This window comes from Trichoplax adhaerens, genomic scaffold, assembly GCF_000150275.1.
Source record: "Trichoplax adhaerens TRIADscaffold_2 genomic scaffold, whole genome shotgun sequence".
Lineage (NCBI taxonomy): Eukaryota > Metazoa > Placozoa > Uniplacotomia > Trichoplacea > Trichoplacidae > Trichoplax > Trichoplax adhaerens.
Window position 1 is genome coordinate 915,511 of NW_002060944.1, and position 24,231 is coordinate 939,741.

A 24,231-nucleotide genomic window follows, 5' to 3' on the forward strand; every position below is an offset into this window, starting at 1 on the left:
AAATGAAGCATATCATCTTAAAAAGCTAGTCATACATTGATAGAAGATGAATTTTAAGATCTTAAAATTGCCATCTTTTACATGTTTCAGTGACTACAAGAAGTTGAATCTATTTACAGCCACGTTACCGTTTATAAAGTACCAATCATTGTGCATCATAGAGCATAGCTATCTGTGGAAGATCTGTAATTTTATTATGATAAAATAGAAATATCTTCCTAGACGGCAATAAAATTCAACTTGTTGGTAAATGACTTTGATCAAAATCCTTAGATTCAAAGAATGTATAAGATAAAGTAATGGTATCTATTCTAGCTAAAGCTGGATCATTCATAATTTCTGGATCAATATAAAAAAACACTGGCATATCCACCTATGAATTGAAAATATGAAATTGTTATTGAAATCGTAATGCATAGCGGTACAAACGCTTTCATAGCGTAGCAATAACGAAATGTCAGCATAAAGCATACAATTTACCTCTTCGTGTGGATTTAGCCTTTGTTCTTCAAAGCAGAAGCACTAATTTATGATGTAGCATCGTTATCGTTAGGAAATGATTGCATACTACTATTCAAGTTGAATCGATATGGCATTCATTATAAAATTATAAAAGTCGTTACCTGAACTTTATTGAAGTAGAGGCCAGCTTCAAAAGGGATAACATTATAAGTTGAAATTCCTATGATTGGTTCATCGGTTGGATTTTTAGCTGCATAAAATGCTAATGCAGTCTCTCCAGGAATCAACTTGAGTTGCGTACGTGGTGCCATACAAATAGAAAAATGATTCATGATTGGACTGCTCATACGATTAGGGTGTATGTATGTATGCAATTGTAATAAGACCATATTAAGCTTGTACTTCAGAACTATCCCTCATGACCAAAAATTACCTGAATTTCTTTTTGCTTGGGTCTAAAATTCCATCTCATTGTAGCTCCTGTATCCGCATTAAAGCGAATAGTCAGAGGTCGTTCCGGTACAGCTTCCATTTCAGCGATCTTCTCTGGATCAATGACACGAGAGGTCGTGCCACCGAATCCGGAAGCCTGTTTTGGTTCATTTCAATCATAAAGTCAATTCCTGTATGCTTATATAGCCTACGTCATCATCCATGCTATATGAATTTCAATTTGCTATGTGCTCTTGCTTTTAATTCACAAGTTGTAAGATATCCATGATACAGCTTAGAGAAGTAAAATTATGCACTTTCATTTGACTTTTACCAACATCTATCACTATTAATTAACATCAGATTCGAATTGAGCAATTAGTACACAAGTATGCCAAGTATTTAAGAATGCTAATCACGTACCTGACAAAATACTCTGTATAGTGGCACAGCTGCGTAGGATAATCCAATCACTGCAATTGCCAATGCTATCACATAGATCATGGTAGTCCTATTTTTGCCCTTGCTACCAGGTTGAATACTATTAGCATTGCTACGTTGTGAACATGCTCTCCGTTGATAAGACATGAACCAGTTACCACGAGACTGGTATAGAGGAGAAAATTGATTGAGGATGGTTAAATTCTTTGCAGTCAGCTGATGACATGCTTTGGAGTAGCTACACCATTGGCGCTGCTGCATTCCAGGTACTAAATTGGACCATTTTCTAGATGAATATTGGTTGATTGTTTGAATCAGTCTGGGATAGACAATAATTTGAGAATAGTATTGATTTGCATAACTGTTTATTCTTCTGTAGACAAGAAAAGCAATGGATGACATGGTCAACTACTAGTACAACATTGAAAATGTTGGATTAGAGCTCTAGCGAAACATTTGGAGGCCTGCTTGGCAGTCGAGTTGGCCTGGAAACAGCCGAATTGATATCGAGGAGCGTCCGCAGGGTTGTTCTCTGTCCGTCTGGTGTACAGTATCCAAAAAAAAATAAAATACAGTAGTAGGTTGTAACTAAAATTCTATCCAGTACAGTATCGTATAGACCGTGTACTGTAGTTTGCGTGCAATCATAGCCTTCTGCCATCTTTTTGGGACTCTGGTCACTTTGCTATCCAATCCTAAGCTCAAATGCTCAAGCCTCAAAGGCTCTCTTTTCGAGCTTGGTGCAACAGTACGGAACTTCGATATCATATGGTTACAAAATGAGATTTTGGTTGGTTATGCTGCTACAGTTTGTATATTATATAAGCTCACTATGACTTTAACTTATTCTGTTTGACTTTAGTAGCACAGTCCCTTTTAGGCATCCAATATTTGCAGTATGGAAGTCTATAGAAAGGGAGTTTGGAAAACGTAAACACAGATCTAGCACATCTTGACCGCAGAGTTTCAAAATAATGTGTCAAGAAGTTTCATCGTAGCTAATTGAGTATTATTTATTTTGATAAAATAATATGATGAATTTGGCTCGATATCATTTCACTTTATTCGACGCCAACTTGGCTCTCTACTATGCAACATATCGAGTGTTGAAAGACTTTCGTCTCGAGATGACAGAACAGTACAGTATATCGCAGTGATGGACTGGTTAATGCATCGATGTCCAATGTCATTTTAAACTGCAATACTAAACCGTGTGTCCACCATGCTATCGTTTACATACAGACGGTAAGAATAGCTGTTTTATTACGATGGCCCCAAAGTAGTACAGTACAGTATAAGGCAGCGATGGACTAGTTCATGCATCGATGTCCAATGCCATTTTTTTAAACTGCAATACTAAACCGTGTGTCCACCATGCTATGGTTTGCACACAGACTGTGTTTTAGTATAATGGCCCCAACGTTTCTGTAGAGAAGCGAGCGCTCTCTAGCACCAATGTCATCCTCCTGAGTAGAACATGCTACTCCCATACTGTAAGCGTCTCTAATAATGTGGACATTGGACAGCAAGATTAATCTGGCGTAATACTCCATGAAGCATTGCGAAATATTGCAAGACTGCATCATAGTGGATAGAGCAGCCAAGCTAAAAATAGACAAGAAAGCGTTAGCACAGTACTGTACTGTAGGCTATTGTACTGTACACTGTAGGCCAGATCAGTAAAGTACAGTACAGTACAGTACTGTACGATCTTGTGACTCGTACACAGTTACAGTACTGTACGCCAGTTCAGTACAGACGTACAGTGTGAACCAGTTCGAATCAGAGTATTTTAAGGTACCCTAAAATCACGAGTGTGAATCCAAATGTAATAAGAATTATACGAATATAAAGCTGAATAAACTTCTCTATCTGTATGTATAGAATTTAAGGCAAATTTTGCAACTTTACCACAATTTATTTTGCCTAATAGCACTCTAAATAGAACTGGCTCACACCGTACTGTACAGTACGTACGCCAGTTCAGTACAGTACGATCTTGTCACTCGTACCACAGTGTACAGTACAGCACTGTACAGTACTGTATTGTATTGTACAGTACTGTACACTGTACGCCAGCTCAGTACAGTACGATCTTGTCACTCGTACTGTACGGTACTGTACCGTACTGTACTGGATTCTGACGTCAGAATGCGGCGTAACAATCAACCCCTGCGCCGGTTCATAAGCAAGCTGCCGGCCTGACGTATGTTATTCTTGTACAGTGAGTGAGTGTATCCACTACTGTGCGCTGCAGACTTGCTAACAAACAAGCCCAAGCTACTTCAAATCAACGACGTTTTCCATTAAAGTCAACAACCATTTGCAACATGTTTCGTTGTCTATCCAAGGCAAGTTCTTCATCATTCTACTACTAATCTATCACAGATAGCTCTTCTACCATAGAAATCATGATATTTTGATGCTTTTGATTGACTTAGTTGGATACTCATGCAATAGAATCGAGGATGACTGCCATGTTGATATCAATGAGATCGAGCGGTCATTGGAATAAACTCGACAGTGCAGTAGAATGGATCATGTTGACTTCATTCAATGCTTAGCGATCCCATCTGCTATCCAATCAATCGCTTTTCTATGCAATATTGCAGTCAAAACAGTCGTTGATCATTTTGTATTGATTGATCTTGCAGTCATAAGCTTATTGGTAGTGTAAGTGTAGTGATAGATGCTGTTACAATACAATCATTCGTGATGCTCTCCATTCATACTCGTTTTTCATGTAGAAAGTACCTTTTGCTTACCTTATGGAAATATTCAATTGACTACATGGATGCATGCAGCAACTACCACAACACCTTGATATATACAGTATACTGTATGCATACACACACTTCTATACATCTTGTCAAAATATCCAAATACGTAGTGCATTCAACTGCTCCACCATTGAATTTTCTCACATATACCGCTACAGTACTGTACCATGATTGGATTATCTCATCATCATTGTAGTCGACTAGTGGTCAATGGAGACAACATTGTTATCCTTGAAGCCAAGTCTGTCTCAATGCAATTATAATTTTAAGCCATCTTTTCTCTATCCTCCTAGACTAAGCCGCTATCACCGGCAATATATCATCGTTACATTTCTCAGACGGCCCTTCGTTGTAGCCCGGTAAGTAGATAGTGACGCGTAAAGTAGATTTAAATCATTATTATACAGACATCTTCCATTAATTCCTTGATTACAATGATAGGTGCCTATGAGCAAATTTGAGCCGGATCGTTTCATTAATTTCCAAAAGATGGAAAACAACTTAAAAATCGTCAAAGACAGGTGCAGAAATATCAACCACTGTGATGGATGGTGTAGTCACAATGGTTACACTTGAACAAGCAGCTTACTACATATAGACTATATAGTAAAACTTGATACGCGTACTTTAGCATCTGCTAATTTCAAGGCGATACTCTAGCTTATTCAACAGTGTTGTTATTACACCATTAGCTTTTCACTAATCCAATACTAAGGATATACCCGTGCTATTTCGTAACAGGCTACAACGCCCCTTAACGTTATCAGAAAAGATCGTATATGGTCATCTTGATGATCCTGTTAATCAGGTAAGGTGTACTTTGTTTCTTTGTTGTTTGCTGAATTTCAGTAACTAAAAATGCCTTGTCACCAGATGCGTTTGCATTTATATAGCAAATAAGTGAGTATTCCGTAAATATTTAGGTATCAAGTTTCTGAATTTGCCTTTATTTATAGGATATTGAACGAGGCGTTTCTTACCTAAAGCTAAGACCTGATCGTGTTGCTATGCAAGATGCAACAGCTCAGGTAGTGCATTGTTTTTGATATCATTAATTGAACTCATTTCTGTCTTAACTGACCAAGACATAATTTGTACTAATACGTCTTTTAATCGCTTGTTGATCCTTATCAATTAGATGGCAATGTTACAATTTATATCCAGCGGCTTACCCAAAGTATGTGCAACAAATGGTATCATTTCGTATTACTTGTGTGAAACAAATTGTAATGAAACATAGCTTATAATCCTAACTATTGATAAAAATCTGAATGCAAAGGTTGCCGTTCCATCCACTATTCATTGTGACCACTTAATTGAAGCACAAGCTGGTGGTGATAAAGACTTAGCTAGAGCCAAGGTAACGTACTGTAGTGTACTAAAGAGTAATATTCAATAAAAACATAGCCGCTATCATCCAAAATGGAAAATTGATCTACCAACATCTTATATTTTCTAATTCTAGGACATTAATAAAGAAGTTTATAATTTTCTTGCAACTGCTGCTGCTAAATACGGAGTTGGCTTCTGGAAGCCAGGTAGCGGAATTATCCATCAGGTGATTCTTTTTGCGTACATTAGCCTACGTGATTATACGAGCATTATAGTCTAGACGTCAACAATGTGTACAACATACTTGCTTGCACAAGATCGAACAAGCACCAAAACAATCTTGACCTGTTTTCCTAATTTACAGATTGTATTAGAGAATTATGCCTATCCTGGTGTCTTACTAATTGGAACTGATAGCCATACACCTAATGGAGGTGAGCAACGTTATAAACTGCTGTATTAGCATTGTAGTAAAGTTGATGTTATTCAGGTGCGTTATAACCTAGATGAAAAATTGAATCAATTTAAATTATTACGCTCCACTAGGTGGTCTTGGAGGTATATGCATTGGCGTCGGCGGAGCTGATGCTGTTGATGTAATGGCTGATATTCCGTGGGAATTAAAATGTCCGAAGGTAATTCAAAGCACTTATTCGAACGAACTAGTTGATTCATTCAAAATTTTAGAGACTAATGCTCTATCTTACAATAGGTTATTGGAGTAAAGTTAACCGGAAAATTGCAAGGGTGGGCATCACCTAAAGGTTTGCTACAAGCACACATTGCTTTTAATTCAATAGATTGGAAAGTGAATCATTGTAAATATTTTATGTATAGATGTAATCCTAAAGGTAGCAGATATACTAACAGTAAAAGGAGGAACTGGGGCCATTGTCGAATATTACGGACCAGGCGTTGAATCCATGTCGTGCACAGGTAGCAACTCGTAGAAAATCATTAATATGAATAGCAATTGACTTGCTATTAATTAAAGTGCCAAAATTACATATCTTACCTAATAGCTAAACTATCTTATTTTTACTTAGGAATGGGCACAATATGCAATATGGGTGCTGAAATTGGTGCTACCACATCAACTTTTCCTTTTAATCACCGGATGGCATCTTATCTTGCAGCTACCGGCCGAAACGGTAAAATAGTTAGCCTTCCTTATAAAAAGATAAATGTCATTATGTATAGAGTCATTATTATAAAGTTTACAATTATTTTATCAATAACTTCTTATAGAGGCTGCTAAGGAAGCTGCAAAATTTCATCATCTGCTAGTAGCTGATGAAGGAGCTGAATACGATCGATGTATCGAAATCGACCTCAATGAAGTATATTGCTAGATAAGCATTGCCTTTAAAATCGAAATCTGTTAGATTAAGTGTCACCTTTATAATTTTTAGCTCGAACCACACGTAAATGGTCCATTTACACCAGATTTGGGCAATCCGATTTCTAAGTTGAATAAATCTGCTGTCGAAAACGATTGGCCTTTAGATATCAAAGTCGGTTAGTAAAGTTCGCGCTGTAAAGTATGTACTGTATTGCACTATCATCACATCATTGCAGAGCTATTTACGTACATTTAATTTTGCTACCTGTATAGGCTTGATTGGAAGTTGTACAAATAGCAGTTATGAAGATATGTGTCGTGCCGCAAGTGTAGCCAAGCAGGCTTTAGATAAAGGAATGAAAGCAAAGTTAGTATCATAATAGTAAGATATGTAGCATATGTAAAGTGAAACAATAGTGATTCGTTCTGCTTTTTGAATCAGATCGTTGTTTACTGTTACACCTGGATCCGAGCAAATACGAGCTACCATAGAAAGAGATGGATTGGTAAATATAACTGCGCCACCACTTCATGAGCTCTTTTAGCGATTTTAGAAATATACGTAATATAAGTGTAGTGCAATGAAAATCATTAAATTATATTAATCATTTGGGTATTGGGCTATCTACAGGCTGATATATTCCGCGATTTTGGAGGTGTTGTCTTAGCTAACGCTTGTGGGCCTTGTATTGGACAATGGGATAGGTTTGTCTTGGCTGATAATTCCCTTTCTATGGTTTATTTTTCTTGATGTAATTAGAGTGCATTGTATTGCCAGGAAAGATATCAAAAAAGGCGAAAAGAATACCATTGTCACTTCTTATAATCGTAATTTTACTGGACGTAATGATGCCAATCCTGAGACTCATGCTTTTGTAGCTTCACCAGAAGTAAGTTAACTTCAAGGTTTTAATCGTGCTAAGAGCATACCGTTTAAGATTCTCCACATTAACGAAATACTTCTATTATCAATTTGAAAGCTCGTCACTGCCATGGTTATTTCTGGTGATTTACGCTTTAATCCGGCAACAGATACTTTGACTGCCCCTAATGGTAAACTATAGCAGCGCAAAGTAGATTTATAAATCAATTATCTACGATAATGTTACGTAAGCTCATAACATACTGTTATAATTTGCTGCAGGAGATAACTTTAAACTCGAAAGCCCCAACGGTGATGAATTGCCTGTAAAGGTATTTCTGGAGGATGATTTTGAATAGCTAGTTATAGATGGTTACCCTATGGATTATAAGTTGATACTTGGGATTTACGATGTGTTCGTGATCTTTATTATTTTCATCTCGGTATGTAGGGTTTTGATCCTGGGCAAGATACTTATCAGGTTAAGCAAGGATATTCCATCATGCTTCTTATTGATATTGAGAACCTTTTAATAATTAGTACTATTATTATATAATTTGTGGAGTTTGTACATTATAAATTGATCTAAGATAACTAAATAGGAATGATATAGCTGAATTTTGGTAAATCTTTATTGACTAACACTTGTTGCGCTTAAGCCTGTCATGCTGACTATTCATTATTTTACAGCATAAGTAAATTTGGTATATTATTAATAATTTGTTAGGAACCTCCAAAGGATAGTGGAAAAGTAGCTGTTGATGTTGATCCTGAGAGGTACTTGGATAATCGATTATTGCATTTCAGTAAATATATTTTACTCTCAGATTTACTGCTAATTGATAATGTGGTAAGAGTTGTACAATCAATATATTTATCATTACCTAGTAAACGTTTGCAACTATTAACTCCTTTCCAACGTTGGAATGGTGAAGACTACGTCGACTTGCCTATCTTGATTAAGGTACATTTAAGATTGTTTGATATAAGTCAACTTGCGTAAAGATATCGGTTTTAAAATCGAGAGTACAGGTTTACTTTTAAGCGTACATACTGCTTTAACTAACGTTATCAATGGCTTTAAATGATATCATCTAGGTTAATGGAAAGTGTACCACCGATCATATTAGGTAATCTTCGTTGTAGTAACCTGTCAAACCTAATGATGGGTTGAAAATATTAATCATTATTATCTTTTAATAAATTAAGAATTCTGCAATATTTCGTAACATAAAAATTATTTGCATAGTGCTGCTGGTCCGTGGTTAAAATATCGTGGCCACCTGGACAATATCTCAAACAATATGTTGATAGGGTGAATATCCCTGCAATTAAAGGCTCATTCTCGTATTACTGTAGTGCTATCTTCATTACGAGTGATATCTTTTTTAATTTACTTGACAGAGCTGTGAATAGCGAAAACGGCAAGGCTAATGAAGTTAAAAATCAAATCACCGGAAAATTTGGTTCCGTTCCGGATACAGCTCGCCATTATAAGGTATTGTCGACAGTCCCTTGTGTCATAATGGGAAAAGTAATAAAATATGAACCTTATTTGATACTATTGATCATCAAGTGCCGCTTCTGATAACGTAGAAAATTGTTTTTATAGGCGCAAAATATTGGTTGGGTAGTAGTTGGAGACGAAAACTACGGTGAGGGCAGTAGCAGGGAACATGCTGCTCTAGAACCAAGGCATTTAGGCGGGAAAGCTATTATTGTAAAGAGTTTTGCTCGTATTCACGGTTAGTTATCAACTGTTGTAGAATATCCGTATCAATTACTTTGCTTTACCAAATTTGAATAGTCTTCAATGTTTAAGATTTTACAGTGCATTAAAACGTTGTATTTGACTTTCTTTTTCCTAGAAACCAATCTCAAAAAGCAAGGTTCGCGAATTTTAGAAGCAATCGCTGATACACATATTTTGCAAAAATGTATATAAATGTTAATTATAATTCATTCTACTTTGATACATCGCTTATAGGATTACTTCCACTAACCTTTGCAAATTCCAGCGACTATGATAAAATTCAACCAAGTGACAGAATTTCTTTGTTAAACCTTAAAGCATTGCAGCCAGGCCAGGTAATAATTGCATAAATCGATCATCCATTGCTTGTATATCCTGTACTATTGTAAAGTATGTGAAGTAATCGCGTGAACGTTTACTTTCTGTGCTGCTAGCCTGTTGAATGCCGAATCAAACATGAAAATGGTAGCAGTGAAACTATACTATTAAATCATTCTATGAACGAGACGCAGCTGGAATGGTTTCAAGCTGGAAGTGCGTTAAATAAAATGGCCATTTCATCTTAAATTTTGGGTTCATTTATAATGATTAATGATCTTGTGTATTTGTTGTACCTGTTCGTAATCATATCTATCATGATTCGTGAAAGTAGAACAAAATTTAATATAAAGCAAGACAATCGTATCTACAACAGTTTAAATAGACTGTAGGCTAGAAAGCAGAAGCAATTGTGTAAGCTATTGCAGTAGCTTAATTTTCTTGAAGCGTGCGTAGATGGAATTGCTAACTATGTTATGCGGAGACCATATTCGTAGTGGCAGTCAGGCTATTACAGTACTACATATAATTGTTGGGTAAAGAGTTGTCTACAAAATTGGTAGTCCTCGCTTACAATTTTAATTTTTTAGTAATTGTGGTTAATTCTTAGTAATAATGGTAAATCATTGTTATGAAAAGTGGATGTAATCTTGAAGGCTTTTGGTTATAAATATGAATTAAATGAGATTTCCTTGTTCAATTTGCTTACAACTGTGCTTTATGTTGCGATGCAATGTGTAGATTCTCAAAATCAGTTGATTTAATGTTTTGAAACTTCATCAATTAGAATTCAATCGCATATAAATCTATGCTCGAGTATACCATGCTAACGGTACAGTAGTTCAAAAACCTAGTAAAGAAATAAATCACTTCCAATTCCAATTTTTGAAATACGGTTTATGGCGCTTCTAATGTTATAAAAAATTTTCTAATCCTTTTGAAGCGATAATGCTCTAGTTGAAGTTTATAGCAGCAATTATGTGATCGATTATTCATGGTTAGCAACATTGTGCTAGTTTTAGGATGCCTAATTCTTTTTCTCACACATACAAGAAATAACCTACCAAAAATCGTTTTCACACCTCTTGTACAAGTAGTTTCCATCATTGCAAACGCAATACCCAATAACTACGCTACATTACTGAAATCGACTAAATTCCGTCTGGTTATTGATTTCCTTCTGTCTGTAATAATTTTCTACTAAAGGAAATAAACTTCTCTATGCTCCTATGTTACTATATTCTAAACCCATGCAATGAAATAGTATCCATACAAGAGGCCATTTAAAATAATCATTTGTATTTTATTGTTAATAGAACATTTTTATTTCTATTGATATTGCATTATTAGATAGATGTTACTGTGTAACAGAATAGTAATCTTAGGATAATGGCTATTTTACGACATTTAAAATATTAAAAACTTCAATATTTCCTCTTTAGCTATTCATTTTCTAGAAATGTCAATTAACATTAAACTCATTACATGATCATTTTAGTATAATATACCATAATTATGTTCACCTCAATGTGGAGGGTATGAAATTTAAAGGGGCATAATCAAAACTCGTTGTATAATTATTTTCTAATAAACATATAAGGATCACAGGTCGGGTTATTTGTTAGCGATATCTTAAACATACTATTTTCCCTCTCAATGATTGATGATTATTAGAGAATTGATAAATATACATATTTGATTATTTCCGCTGTTTCATGAAAAGCCTAATTAAGCCAAATAGGCAAAAGATAATCAAACTGCCAGAAAAGGCAATTGTGCTTGTTTGAAAAGTACGAAGTTAGGGTTTAATCAGAAGATATGAAAGAAATAAAAGGATAAGGTTACTGTTATATCTAACCTGATTTGAGATCAATTTGCATATCTAGATTCATCTATCCATACGTTTTATCTCTTCTATATATGCGTGGATGGATATACAGTATATTTATGTTCGAAATCTGAGATAATTTGCGTAATTAAAAACCATATGAATAATTGCATCTAAATTAATTTGAGATAAACAATACGTACTCGTATAATTACAACTCTCACTTTAAGATATAGTTTAAATCTATGTATAGAATATAAGTATATTCGTATAGTATTATAATCCAAGTTCATGGTAGAACTTAAAAATAAGTTGCATAAACGGAAATGATGAAATTACTGCTAATCCAATTTAAAGACAAGCTTTTCCATTTTGTCATTTCCGTTCCGGTATCTTGATTAATTTTTATTTACAACACATTTAGAGGTTGGAGTCTTTCTTCGAGATGGAGCATTGCGCGATTCAGCACGCATTTTTTCAATAGGTGTTTGCACCTTAATATGCATAGTCATACTACTACCATTTAAACTAGGTGCTAATCTAGATTGAGTAGCTCGCGATTCACAATCTTTCGATGTTAAATCTTTAACGGTAGTAAAATGACCTTTATTATTGCGATTGGCATAATTAGGCCATACATAATAATTCAAATCGTTTAATGTTAATGCCTTTCTTAGTTTCTTCTTTTTAATCTTGCCCTCATCGACTGGCTGACATTGCTGTTGATTATGAGACATTAAATAGGTGCTCATTGGCATCGGTGGTAAAACACTTTTATTCATTTTCAGCAATTGGCCATCTAGAATCTCTTGTTGTTGCACTCTTGTTAACCGATGGGCATACCAACGACTTAAAGGCCTCTTTTTACCGAAATATTCTCTTTCACGATAGTAATTTGAATCGCTAGTATCCCGTTGGGTAACGAGTAAATATTCCATACGTCGTTCAAGATCATATTGTTGATCACTAATATAATCTTGAAGAATTTTATTAGAATCGCGAGGACCATGATGGCTAATAGCATTATTAAAATATTGTAATCGATAAGGTTTTAAATTAACACCTAAAATTTCATCATCGGAAGAAAGAGATTGAACACTTTTACTTGTTTTCAGCATTTTCTTAATTTGGATAGACTTGGCAGTCAGTAACGATTGAAGGATAAGTGAAATAAAATTATCTCGAGATAATAAAAACGTAAACGCTTTCCTTTTATAGCCTTGAATAATCTGTACCGGCTATTATGGTTGTAGGATCATCGATAGGAATCAATAAATATCAATTGTGCTATGTTAAATTATTTTTCTTTTCTTTGATAAACCTAAAATTAAAGCAGGATAAAAATTTAGATATTGGCAATAATAATTTTAAATTTTTATTAGTAGTTAATTGGTTACTAAATATTTTGTCTATGGATAAACTATCTGATTGTCTTGTTGACTTTGAAGTTCTTTCTAGAGATATTCAAAATTATTATCTTGAAATCGAGACTGATTCAATCAAGTCGTCCGTATCCATTTAGCTTTTAGTATTTGTAAGCAAGATCTTATTATAATTGCTAAATTTTAGTGAAGCGAAGATGTAGAATATAAAGTAAATAAGGTTTTCCCAGCTAAACTTTAGTCATCACTGCTTTTGAAATGCTCTAATGCCCCATTCTTGTATTACATTTACTCGATGATGCGATATTTATTCCAACGTATAATTTAATTAACAATATTTATTCTATGTAATCCTCATATCCTCTATACGTAAATTGACATTGCGCAAATATACTATTAATTCTTACGTAGAAAGGTGCGTTAGCAATTTTGCCACTAACTGCAGCTACTATTTTTCGCTTAGTAATTACTGTCAAATATATCGGTTATTCTAATGCAAAACAGTAATATGACACCTTAACTTTTGGCCACTTTATGCATAATTTCTATGGGCGAATCAGATGAACTACAGAATGTACACTAAGTACCAAGAAAAATTCTATTAATATCTACAATGACAAAATTTGAAGCACTGCTTCATGATTCACTTGCTTAAATAAAGTAAATATCTAAATTAATCGTCCTTCTGTCTACTTCTGTATGTTTTTCACGATGTTATTAAGTTTTATTTTAAAATAAATTGCAGTAATTGAATTATGAAATAAAAAGTCCTTTGATAATATATGATAATTAAAGAAGATAAACTATACTGGAGGAATTTCTAACTTTATGCCACCATCTATCTCTGTACATCATCGAAAAATCATGCCAGATACTTTGTTCACTTTACTTATGGCTTATGCGAGCACATAATAAAACATTTTCATCGTTTTTCATCAGTAAGCGAATACATTTTTGTGCCTACACTGCTAAAGCTGGTGTTGTTATCTGTGCAATTCGTATAAGTAAAATTTGATAGATAACTAATAGAAAATTAAAAGGAAGCTTTCATGTCGATCATTATAAATATGATAGTATAGTGTATTAATATAGAAATTATTCAACTAGCTAGAGTGGCGTTGTCGTATCTACTGGAAATTTTCAAGGTCGGATAGTGAATTAAGTGTACTTAAGGGCAGAACATTCTAACGTCGTATAGCAGATTTTATTATGAATTCATATGTTAGATGGGCAGACTATTAATTATCGTTCAATTGCTAAGCAATTACATAAACCCAACATAATTTAGCATTACTGTCATACTATATCCACCATTTTTATCCAGATTTGATCAGCGGAAGATTAAAGTAAATTACTGATGGGCAAAAAAATATTGTGAATAAATAAGTTATAGGCAGAAATTCTACTTACTTCTGTAGATAGAAGAAATCTTTTTAGAGATGCATAATATGCGAAGTTGAAGTGGCTATGGTGAGTTAGATAAAGTGACAAGACAGTGTTGTATAATGTTGCAAGATGAGAAGAAATTAGATCAATATAGTAGCAATTATAATATTTCGAGCGTATTTTTAAAGTTGTTAAGAATGATTTTGCAGGTCTTGACTCCCAATCACTTCGCTGTATAATGCTTTTCAACGAGACGAAATGGAAATATATAACATTGATGAATAATTTTCCAAGTCACGAGTCTAATCATTCTAATTCTATCCAGTTGAAATGCTTCAACGAACTGCGTTGTCTTATAATCTACAATAATAATACTATCGATAAATAATGGCATCGAGTTAAAATAGAATAAAATCAATTGGTGTATTGTTATGGCGATTTATTAATTTTTTAAACCCAATTGCTTACTATTCCAACACCATTCATCATTATAATTTAATATAAGCCCTTGTATTGATTATCATGCCATGTTGGTAGGCGACAGTTGCTATGGAAACCAAACAATACATCATCAGAAGAGAGACAAACCATTAATGCAAATGGCAGGAATAAATAACATCTTATTGCATGATAGACAATCAATTGACGACAATCATAATATTGCCGTTATAGACAGTTTTGTGTTTTATTCTATAATTGTTAATCGATTAAAATTGGTTTGAGGCAAATTTTCCATATATTTATACATTTATCAATGCGACTATCGACTAGACATCAGGCATGATGATAATATCAATAGTTTAAATGTTGCTACTTTTCAATACAATTGTAGGCTAGTAGAATATAGACAGAAACAAGTAAGAATAGCTATCATCGTTGGCTATTCACATCGTCCCGTTGGATAGAACTCTATCCAGATTTTAATCCAATTCTCATAAGCATCAGAGTATACAATTTCTCTTCAATTTTATTCTATGTCTCTATCACGACAATGTTATTTGTTTGCGTTAGTGTTAATAGATTCATTTGTAATTACCAATGATTAAGCTCGAATGAAATCATAATAAGTAATCAAATTGCATAACAAGGAAATCAGTTTACTACTTCGACTATATGATAAGGAGCTGATCATGTCTATTAAAATTATTAGCATTTTATTGGTTAGAAATGCATCGTTTCCTAACGGTTGCATAGCTATTTCAATATTGATTCCCACTGTAAAGCTGTTGTGCTAATAATAGTATTAAACCTGTTGCTACAATTAGTACATGTTGGAAGTAATTATTCATTCTATAATAGCTGTAAAAGTGTTGATATCATACGATAGCCCCTGCTATTAAAGCTGTTTTTTTCTCCATATATTCATTGTTTGACGAATCGAGAATGAATTACAGATGATAAATAGATTTTATGACTAATTACTTTATTGATTCGCCATTTATTGTTAATAAATCAAGTCAATTTAGTGCCTATCTTATCATTTTAATAGTAATTGATGTATATTATGAAGTTGAGCGTGGTAATTTAGTCAAGCAAAGAATGCCATCCTTAGCCAAAATATCAAATCTAAGGTTTACTGTAACTCCTATCCAACTGCACTTAGATGTAAAAAAATAGCGTAACAATTATAGAGTATTAAATTAAAATTATCCTGCTTGCTCAGCTTATTTATTATGATTTATTAGCTGTTTAACTTCTTATTTTGATATAGTATCAGTAATGTTATAACTCTAAATAATAGATCCATAATCTGTGGGAATTAAGTAGAAGGAAGTCTAAAAAAAATGGAATGTTACATCTTATAGCTTCAATTTGAGTCTTAAAACAGTGTAAATATATTAGTTAGCGACGTCAGCGACTTAAGATGATTAAATAAAGGTAAAGAAGATAATTTAATTACTTATTTTATCATTAATGCTTGAATATCAATAGAAAACTAATGGTTATTATGACGTCAATATAGACCAAGGTACAATTGTCTTTCATTTTGTTCTCTTAATTATACTGGAAGTTTATCATCAATAATAAGAAAATTAAAATATTGTAGTACCTAAATCAGCAGTCTAAGTCCATATAAATAGATGATAAACTTTTACGATAATCATTCGAGTAAAATAGTACTTGTATATTGACTTCTGATGCATATAAAATAACGTTAGAATTATACGCGTACTTCCGGATTACTATATTACTTGTTCATACAAATTGATGTATTATTATTCCAACTCATGCTGTTAGCAGTTATGTAATTGTAATTTCATAAATATACCAAAGCTCAGCAATGGTCTAAATTAACTTTATATAATATTTTTGGAAAAGTAATGTCTATGATTCTAGTCCGGTATATTTAAGTTAACTATCTTTAATTTTATTCACCTAAACCAATCAGATACAGTAATTTCGCTACATAACATATTGACCTAAAAAATATACTGACAAGATTCTATTCTCTGATTTTACATTTACCACTTTTGTTGTTACATAATGGAGTGAATGTTTAATTTTAGGTGTCAACAAATTGTTTTTGAATTTAATTTGAACATAATTATTACACCAAGAATATCATGTTTACCGATAATAAAGTAGAAAAGGTCCGTCATCTTGGCTAGATAGAAACAAATAAATTGAAAAGACATTGATAATATCAGATGACTTGATCAACGATAATTTATATAGGATGCTTATTTTATTGAATTCGAAAACTTATAATAAATTAAATGATTGTAGTCATCCATGCCTTATTTGTTTATTGTCACAGTATTAGGGTTCACATTTCCCTACTTATTTCATTGGATCATTATTATTTAGGTTCAAATTGTAGAAATTTAGACTCTAAACCTTGAATTTTGATACGATAAATATATTAAACCATGCGCATTTCTCTCCATTTAACGAACAGCTTTAGACTCGTGCTATAGAGAATATAATATGTTGCTGAGTAGATTCGAATAAATTAATTTTCATGGCCTTATCGCGCAGAGACATTTCTCTCCCCTTCGATCTGAAAGTCTTACAATAGTACTTTAATTTGATGTCTATAGATTATATTCGTTAAATGAACCAGAGATTACTATTGTAATAAATAGCACATAAATTATGCACTATTTCCAGCAGTAAATATCCATAAAATATTTTAGCTTACCATTACCGTACTTTAGGATATTATATTATACTATGTGTATACATTTTGAAATACTTACGTCTTTTTTAACTTTTAATATAGTTTTAAGTTTAAATTATGAAGGTCATACCATATTTCAGAATAGGTTAATAAAAAATTGCTTTGCTATATAATATGATATAAGTACAATCTTTATAATTTAGCTTCCATTGCAAGTATTTATAACTACACTTCATCACATTGTCTATAGGTAGCATCCTTTAACGATACTGGTGGTAATAACACAAACAGTATAGTATGTCTTTCTCGAAATAGTCGATAATAGTAGTTCAAACTCACTATTATCGACTGATTTGAATTCAAATATAATCATTATATGCGTAATATTTCAAAAAATATAAACATGTATCACGCGCACAGAATTATATGAAATTGTTAATGACGGGTCTGTGATTGGATAATGTAAATTTTAGAGTCCTGAAGGAGTATTTTTAGTCTAATAGCATTTTTACTCAGTTGGAATGTTCCCATACTAAATGTACACGGCTACTACAGTAATCATATAAAGGTGCTAATAGTATAAGTAAGTGCCCTAACGATAAGCTATTAGGACATAATCGACCACTAGTTTGGCTATATTTTTCTCCGAATATCAATTAAGTACAATAATTATACACTAACATTCATTCTTCAACCTGAATATCGATTCTACATTGTGCTTACTTGTTTGCCTACTGAATGATCATGACCTTCCTGACTTGCTTATTCATAAATACGTGACAAATATTAGATACTGGAGGTCATCAATAATAATCACCTATTCAGTTTTTCAATTCTATATTGTCTCTAAACTTTATAGCGAACTGAATATTACTTCCAGTTCATAGCCAGAGGTGATAAACCTTCGGATTTTTATATCTATTCATGCCAGATATATTGTTATTGAAGCAATAACAAAAGATGACAAGTGCTAATGGATGACTTAGCCATATAATTGCACTATAATTGAAATATTTGAATATATAATGAGACTAAGAGGTTTAGTCATAGCACAGCTAATAATTCCCCGATAATAATACTAAAGCTAGCTTTTATTCCCAAAGCGTAATTGAAAAGATTTGTTGTTCAATGTATAACAGAGTTCAAAAGATTACTCATAGCCCTGTCAGTAATTCCTGGAAAATAACAACATGACTAATTCGATTCATAAGGTTAAAGCAGAATATATTAAGATTTGATCTGCATTTATGCAATTTCTAACTATAACTATAGAACTATCAAGAGATGTAAACAGGAACTATTGACCCGCTATCTAATCAATTATTGCAGAATAGTGCAGTATAGGAAGGCTATTAATCATAGCCCGACTATAATCCTTGAAAAGTAATAATATAACTATTCAAGTTTATAGCCCTAAAAGATAAAATGTACCGTACTAGTGTTACCGTTAGTTCTAAGAGTTAGCCATTTTCTATAGACAAGTAACTGCTATAAGGGATATTAGGTTACTAAAACCGAAGATCATTTATGCAATATCTAGTATCTACTGCAGAATACGCGTACATTAGCAAAGATATTCACAGGCAAGACGATTAAGTTATAGTCTAAGATATATTTCTTTAAGGCTAATAATTACCATACCGATATTGTAGATTAGATGATATAAGTATAATGTATCCATTTATTCAAATGAAATATTATATGAAGATTGCAAACTTTAAACCGAAGGCAGAAATATTGATCCATTGCTATTAATTGCCGTAAAATATGCAGTGACAAGGCTTTAAGTCGCAGCTTAATCTATCACATTGCTTTCATTTTTGCAATTAAAATGCCAATAATATTTCGTAAAATTCAACTAATTGAGGCCAGCGTAGAAAAATAAGTACATTCAATGATAAGATCAAGGTATAGCCCTGAGTACTGCGTATAGAATTGTTGTTGCTTATCCCAATATTAGAGCCTAAATAACTAATAAAGTTACCCATAATTATAGGCTTAAACTGCAGATTTCGATCATATTGTTGCGTAAACTTCAATTTTCTATTCCAACTTTCAAGATCAGATTATTAATAATTTATCGTATAATGTAGCTAAAAATAACAAAATTAGCAAATCAAAATAGCTGCCTACTTAACCTAAACTCGCTGGCAAATAGTCAATCGTAATGCTGATAAAGCAACTTTACTAAGATGTAACGTATACATATTCCGTGCGCCTTCGATGTAGTCTATGATTAATTAATTTCCCCTATATAATAGTTCAAGCTATTCTGAGCACCTAATGCTGACATTAGGTGGCCTGTCTATCTCTACTTTGATACGGCTGTAAATCATGTCTAATTGTGGTTGGAGTATCAAAATAGCTGAATGAGATGTTATAAAGTACACCGGGTATACCTTAGCATGTTTCATACCCAAAACGATAACATCTCGCTTCAGCCCATTTTTATGTGTATAGTAGAATATTTTGATAATTATCATCACTTGTTAGCTTGAATTAGCTAACTATAAATATAGCATCACTGCTCTTGTAAAATCGAAAATACAGCGAATTTACTCTTTCTATTATGGAACACGTTGATTTCAAAGTAGCATGATCAACCGTTACATGTATATTTTTCGTACTGTTCACTTCATATTTCCATGAGAGCTTCTATATAATATTGCTACTCTATAAGATCTAAAATGCAGCGAATTTAATTCTTTTATTGCGGAACACATTGATTTTAAAGTGGCTTGATTAACCATTAAAAGTGCATTTTTTTCGTTCAGTTTACCTCATTTCTATGAGAGCTACCATATATATATATAAAACATATGTTATATATATATATCATCTTTATGAGACTACCGTGAAAATATCTTTCGCTTCGAGATTGGAGTCTTCAACCAAACTGATAGATAATATTTTTTACAACAGATAAAGTTGGCAATTACTTTCTTTTAAGACAGAGTATTCTCATTGGAAGGTAATGCAATTAGTATTAAATTCAGCATGTAATAATACAAATTACTCCAATTCTGCTACTTTGAAGTAGTAATGCTCCTGTCAAAAAACTAAAAAATTAGTAAACTTTCAACAATTTAGGCTTTACAAGGAGGGTAAAGCTAATATTAGAGCTAAGCATATCAAATAAACGATAAATTATATATAATCTAATTGTTACATTATATGTATTTAAGAATGAGGCTAAAATCGCCACAAAAAAATGACAATTTTTAAGTCGATTACGCTATTTTGAAATTGAAATACTCCGTAATGAGACTATCTATTTTTCAAAAGAATAAGCTTTACGAGTAAACCAATAGTAGTTATTATGACGAACTGCATCAAACTAATGAAAACCTACCAGTTACCAAAATATTAAGTAATATATTTAGAAATGAGATTACTAGAGATAAATTAGTAATTGGAAGTTGCCAAAGTTATGACGTATAATAGTTGATCACGCGGGCTGTTTGATACTGTACCCTCGATTAGACTGAGCTTGCCCGCTAAAAACGCAGACGGACGGAATCTCTTGAGCTTATAAATACCAAAACTTGATACCAAAGTGGCTTCACGTTGTTATACTGGAACCAATGTCTGTGATAGATGTATTGTACAGTATACTGTAACACAAACCACCCATCCCTCGATCATTTGCGCACGCGTGAGGATCCTAGCAACAAGCCTTAGAAACGGCTGCGGCTTGCAGATTCGAAAAATTCCCCTTGACTGCAATAAATTGCGACTAGTAGTTGTTGACCACTTTAATTCGCTTATAGACAACTCTACTGACTATCCAGTAACGCTAAAAGCTGTTATAATACGACAAAACAACCGTTTGAGTCTTAGGAAGCAATTAATAAGATTGTACGTTGCACAATTCATCTCCAACTACATCTAATTGCAGAGAAACCGGCCGAAAATAATTGCTGGATTGATTCGTCTATCTCTTTGGTAGTTCAAATAACTTTCATCCATTAAATAGACATGAGTAAGTTATATGATACCATCGAACCAGCCGTCATTGACGAGCAAATGCTAAAACAATGCGTGGAAGAGCAAGGTCCAAAGGATGAAGCTGGACGTATTGCAAATCAAGAAGGGATTGACTTTAACGAAGTGTTACATCTACGATTGGATTTCAAGAGTAAGCTTAAGAAAACAGTTGAAATAGTATAAATATCGAAATAGTTTAACTTTAATTTTGTCATACATCACAATACGATGGTTGATTAGAAATAAGAAATTGCGTAAAATAGAGTTTCGTTTCTTAATCATAATTCCTATGCCATTATCGATTGATAGATATACTGAAAATTGATAATTTATGGAGTTTTACTAACCTGGTCAGGCTTCAACTGGATAACAACATTATCGAAAAAATTGAAGGCCTTAACACTTTAGTAAATCTAAAATGGCTAGGTTGGTACCGTTATACATAAGCATTTAAATAAAATAAAGTGTTTGGTTCATAGATACTGTAGAACAAACATCTTGGATCGGCAATCCTACCGTCATCATTTTTGCTCTGTGACAATAGCATTGTCAAGATTTATGCCATTAGCAGATTAAAAATTCAGTGATTAATACTTATAATACTTGCTAGATGTCTTTTGATAAACATAATTTTGAAAGGTGAGTAATCTTTACCATTTTTATTATACCTGAATATAGATCTTTCCTTCAATAATATCGAAATTATTGAGGGCTTGGATAAACTCACTCAATTAACTGATTTAACCTTATTCAGTAATCGAATCGCACGTATTGAAAATATGGATGCATTGAAGGAATTGCAAGTTGTCTCATTTGGAAATAATCTATTAAAATCATTAGAGAACGTCAGTAGTAACTTATTTCAAGTGATACGTAGTCATCGATTGAGAAAATTAAAATCTCATTTCTGTGAAATATATTTATTAGATTGCATACCTACGGCGCTTTAAGAATTTGCGTACTATCAATCTGAGTGGTAACCCATTCTCGGAAGACGACAATTATAAAAGCTACATTATTGCTCACTTGCCCTCAGTAATTTACCTGGATTATAGATTAGTGGATGAATCACTAGTAAGTTTCTAACGTATTAAAATAAGTCAAAGTTTATTGAATGAGATAAAGTTTCAGATTTTTTTTCTACCTATTATTGCGCGTAAAAATCTCACTATTTTATAACGTTTTCCTATTTAATGCTTTGTAGAGACACCAAGCACGGGATCAATATGAATTCTCTATCGTAGAATTGGAGCAAGAAGAAAGAGAGCTAGAAAATAAAATGATTAAGGAAAAGGCTATTGAGGAAAGACTACAAAAGGAAAAGGTAAATCTAATAATTTAGCATACATAATGAGTAAAGTAGGTAAGCACAATTGCATGGAGTAATTCATAAAAATGGATATAATTTATGATTTATTAATGAATTTTAGAGAGCGTACGTAGAGTACTTGGATGGTCCGGAATTATTTGATCAGATGGTAGCTGATGATCCTGAAGCCAGCAAATTAAGTTATCTCCCTGGCTTAGCGGATGTAACCGAGGGATATCCTAACATAAATAGCTAGTGTGAAATATAATGCTAGTATAATGTTAACGTAAATACATATAATACATCTGCATCCGTACTGTAAGGATATTATATTCCTTAATTTATCATAATTATAAAGAGAAATTTGTGGAATTATGTAAAGAAATCTTTCAGTTTGGGTTAAAAGAACACAATAAACGTGAAGAAGAATGTAACCACTTCTTTAGTGCACTAAATGATGCTAAAAACGAAAATAGATGCATAGGAATAGATGCTATTAATATTTTTGAAGAATTTAAGAAAGCGGTAGGTTATGTTCTTATATCTTATTTTCTTTTCAAAATAGTGAATAAATTTTGTAATAATTGATAATACCCTATAGACTTTCGATGATATTATGCTTACGAGGGACGTACAAGTTGTAGAAGCTAAATTGCAAGAATTAAGTGATAAAGTACAATCTCTGTGGAATGATTTAATGGGACTGGAAATGCAACTTGTTGATCAGTTGGAGGTGAGTTGTTTTAGAAACTGTATTAGGCTATGGCTTAGGCTTGATGTAGTCATTAAATATATGCCTTCGTATGTAATCCGAAATACTATATAGGATACAATAAAAGAATTTGAAAGAAACATGGCTGAAATGGTGGCAGCATTTATAGAACATATTCAAGCTCTATTTGCTCAATGTCGTGATATTGAGAATCAGCACTTTGAAAGAGCAACAGAAATCGCATTAGAAACGCTAGAGAAATTAGTAAAAAATGAATTGGAAGAAGAATTACCCGATGACTTAAGAGTGGTAATGTTATCTTGACAAACGATTGGCTATATCTAAATATTGAGTAAATAAGAATGACTTTATATGTTTTCATTACAGTTATTTGTGGATAAAGATACAATTACTAATGCAGTAACTGCCTCACACGATGCACATCTTGTTAAAATTGACAATAAGGTTAGCAGATAATAATTAAATTAAGGTTTCATACTTAGATATTAACAAACGCTTTTTATTATTGCGGCAAACATCATAATGTAATTAGGAAGATGATATGGTTACGCGTGTTAATAATTGGATGCGAAATATGACTGATCAAGTTCATGAAGACGAAGTTAAGCGCAATCGTTCACGAGTTTTAGAAGTGACACATCTTATTGATCACTATCGTGATGAAATTGATAGTATTGAGTCACAAATGTAATATTGTTTACTCTTGAATGCATTAGTTATGGCTACTATCGATCTTGTTAACTTTTAAGATAAAATCATAATA

General features: G+C 32.9%; 4 protein-coding genes across 4 annotated transcripts; 2 read left to right on the forward strand and 2 right to left on the reverse strand.

Annotated features, from left to right (window-relative positions):
* Positions 1-235: 235 nt before the first annotated feature.
* TRIADDRAFT_37145 (uncharacterized protein) lies at positions 236-1,482 on the reverse strand (the record flags this gene model as incomplete). Its single annotated transcript, XM_002109716.1, has 5 exons — positions 236-373; positions 481-522; positions 624-749; positions 896-1,051; positions 1,318-1,482. 5 exons carry the CDS (start codon positions 1,480-1,482, stop codon positions 236-238), a joined length of 627 nt encoding a protein of 208 aa, XP_002109752.1.
* A 3,074-nt stretch (positions 1,483-4,556) lies between these two features.
* On the forward strand, positions 4,557-10,155 carry TRIADDRAFT_35443 (uncharacterized protein). Its single transcript, XM_002109142.1, has 29 exons — positions 4,557-4,636; positions 4,857-4,923; positions 5,072-5,143; positions 5,254-5,292; positions 5,395-5,475; positions 5,581-5,673; positions 5,812-5,881; positions 5,994-6,082; positions 6,160-6,211; positions 6,285-6,383; positions 6,494-6,598; positions 6,696-6,787; positions 6,860-6,965; positions 7,063-7,156; positions 7,232-7,295; positions 7,421-7,494; positions 7,568-7,679; positions 7,770-7,842; positions 7,934-7,983; positions 8,103-8,132; positions 8,379-8,428; positions 8,540-8,615; positions 8,750-8,781; positions 8,901-8,966; positions 9,056-9,149; positions 9,264-9,396; positions 9,520-9,540; positions 9,639-9,739; positions 9,839-10,155. The coding sequence occupies exons 1-29, from the start codon at positions 4,563-4,565 to the stop codon at positions 9,968-9,970; spliced, it is 2,241 nt and encodes a 746-aa protein (XP_002109178.1). The 5' UTR covers positions 4,557-4,562; the 3' UTR covers positions 9,971-10,155.
* Positions 10,156-11,948: 1,793 nt separating this feature from the next.
* Positions 11,949-12,668, reverse strand: TRIADDRAFT_52948 (uncharacterized protein; the record flags this gene model as incomplete). Its single annotated transcript, XM_002109717.1, has 1 exon — positions 11,949-12,668. The coding sequence occupies one exon, from the start codon at positions 12,666-12,668 to the stop codon at positions 11,949-11,951; it is 720 nt and encodes a 239-aa protein (XP_002109753.1).
* Positions 12,669-21,417: 8,749 nt separating this feature from the next.
* TRIADDRAFT_20807 (uncharacterized protein) lies at positions 21,418-24,159 on the forward strand (the record flags this gene model as incomplete). The annotated part of the gene is made up of 11 exons (XM_002109143.1): positions 21,418-21,577; positions 21,736-21,852; positions 22,105-22,271; positions 22,354-22,500; positions 22,631-22,750; positions 22,857-22,958; positions 23,096-23,260; positions 23,337-23,468; positions 23,562-23,756; positions 23,835-23,912; positions 24,001-24,159. The coding sequence occupies 11 exons, from the start codon at positions 21,418-21,420 to the stop codon at positions 24,157-24,159; spliced, it is 1,542 nt and encodes a 513-aa protein (XP_002109179.1).
* Positions 24,160-24,231: the final 72 nt, after the last annotated feature.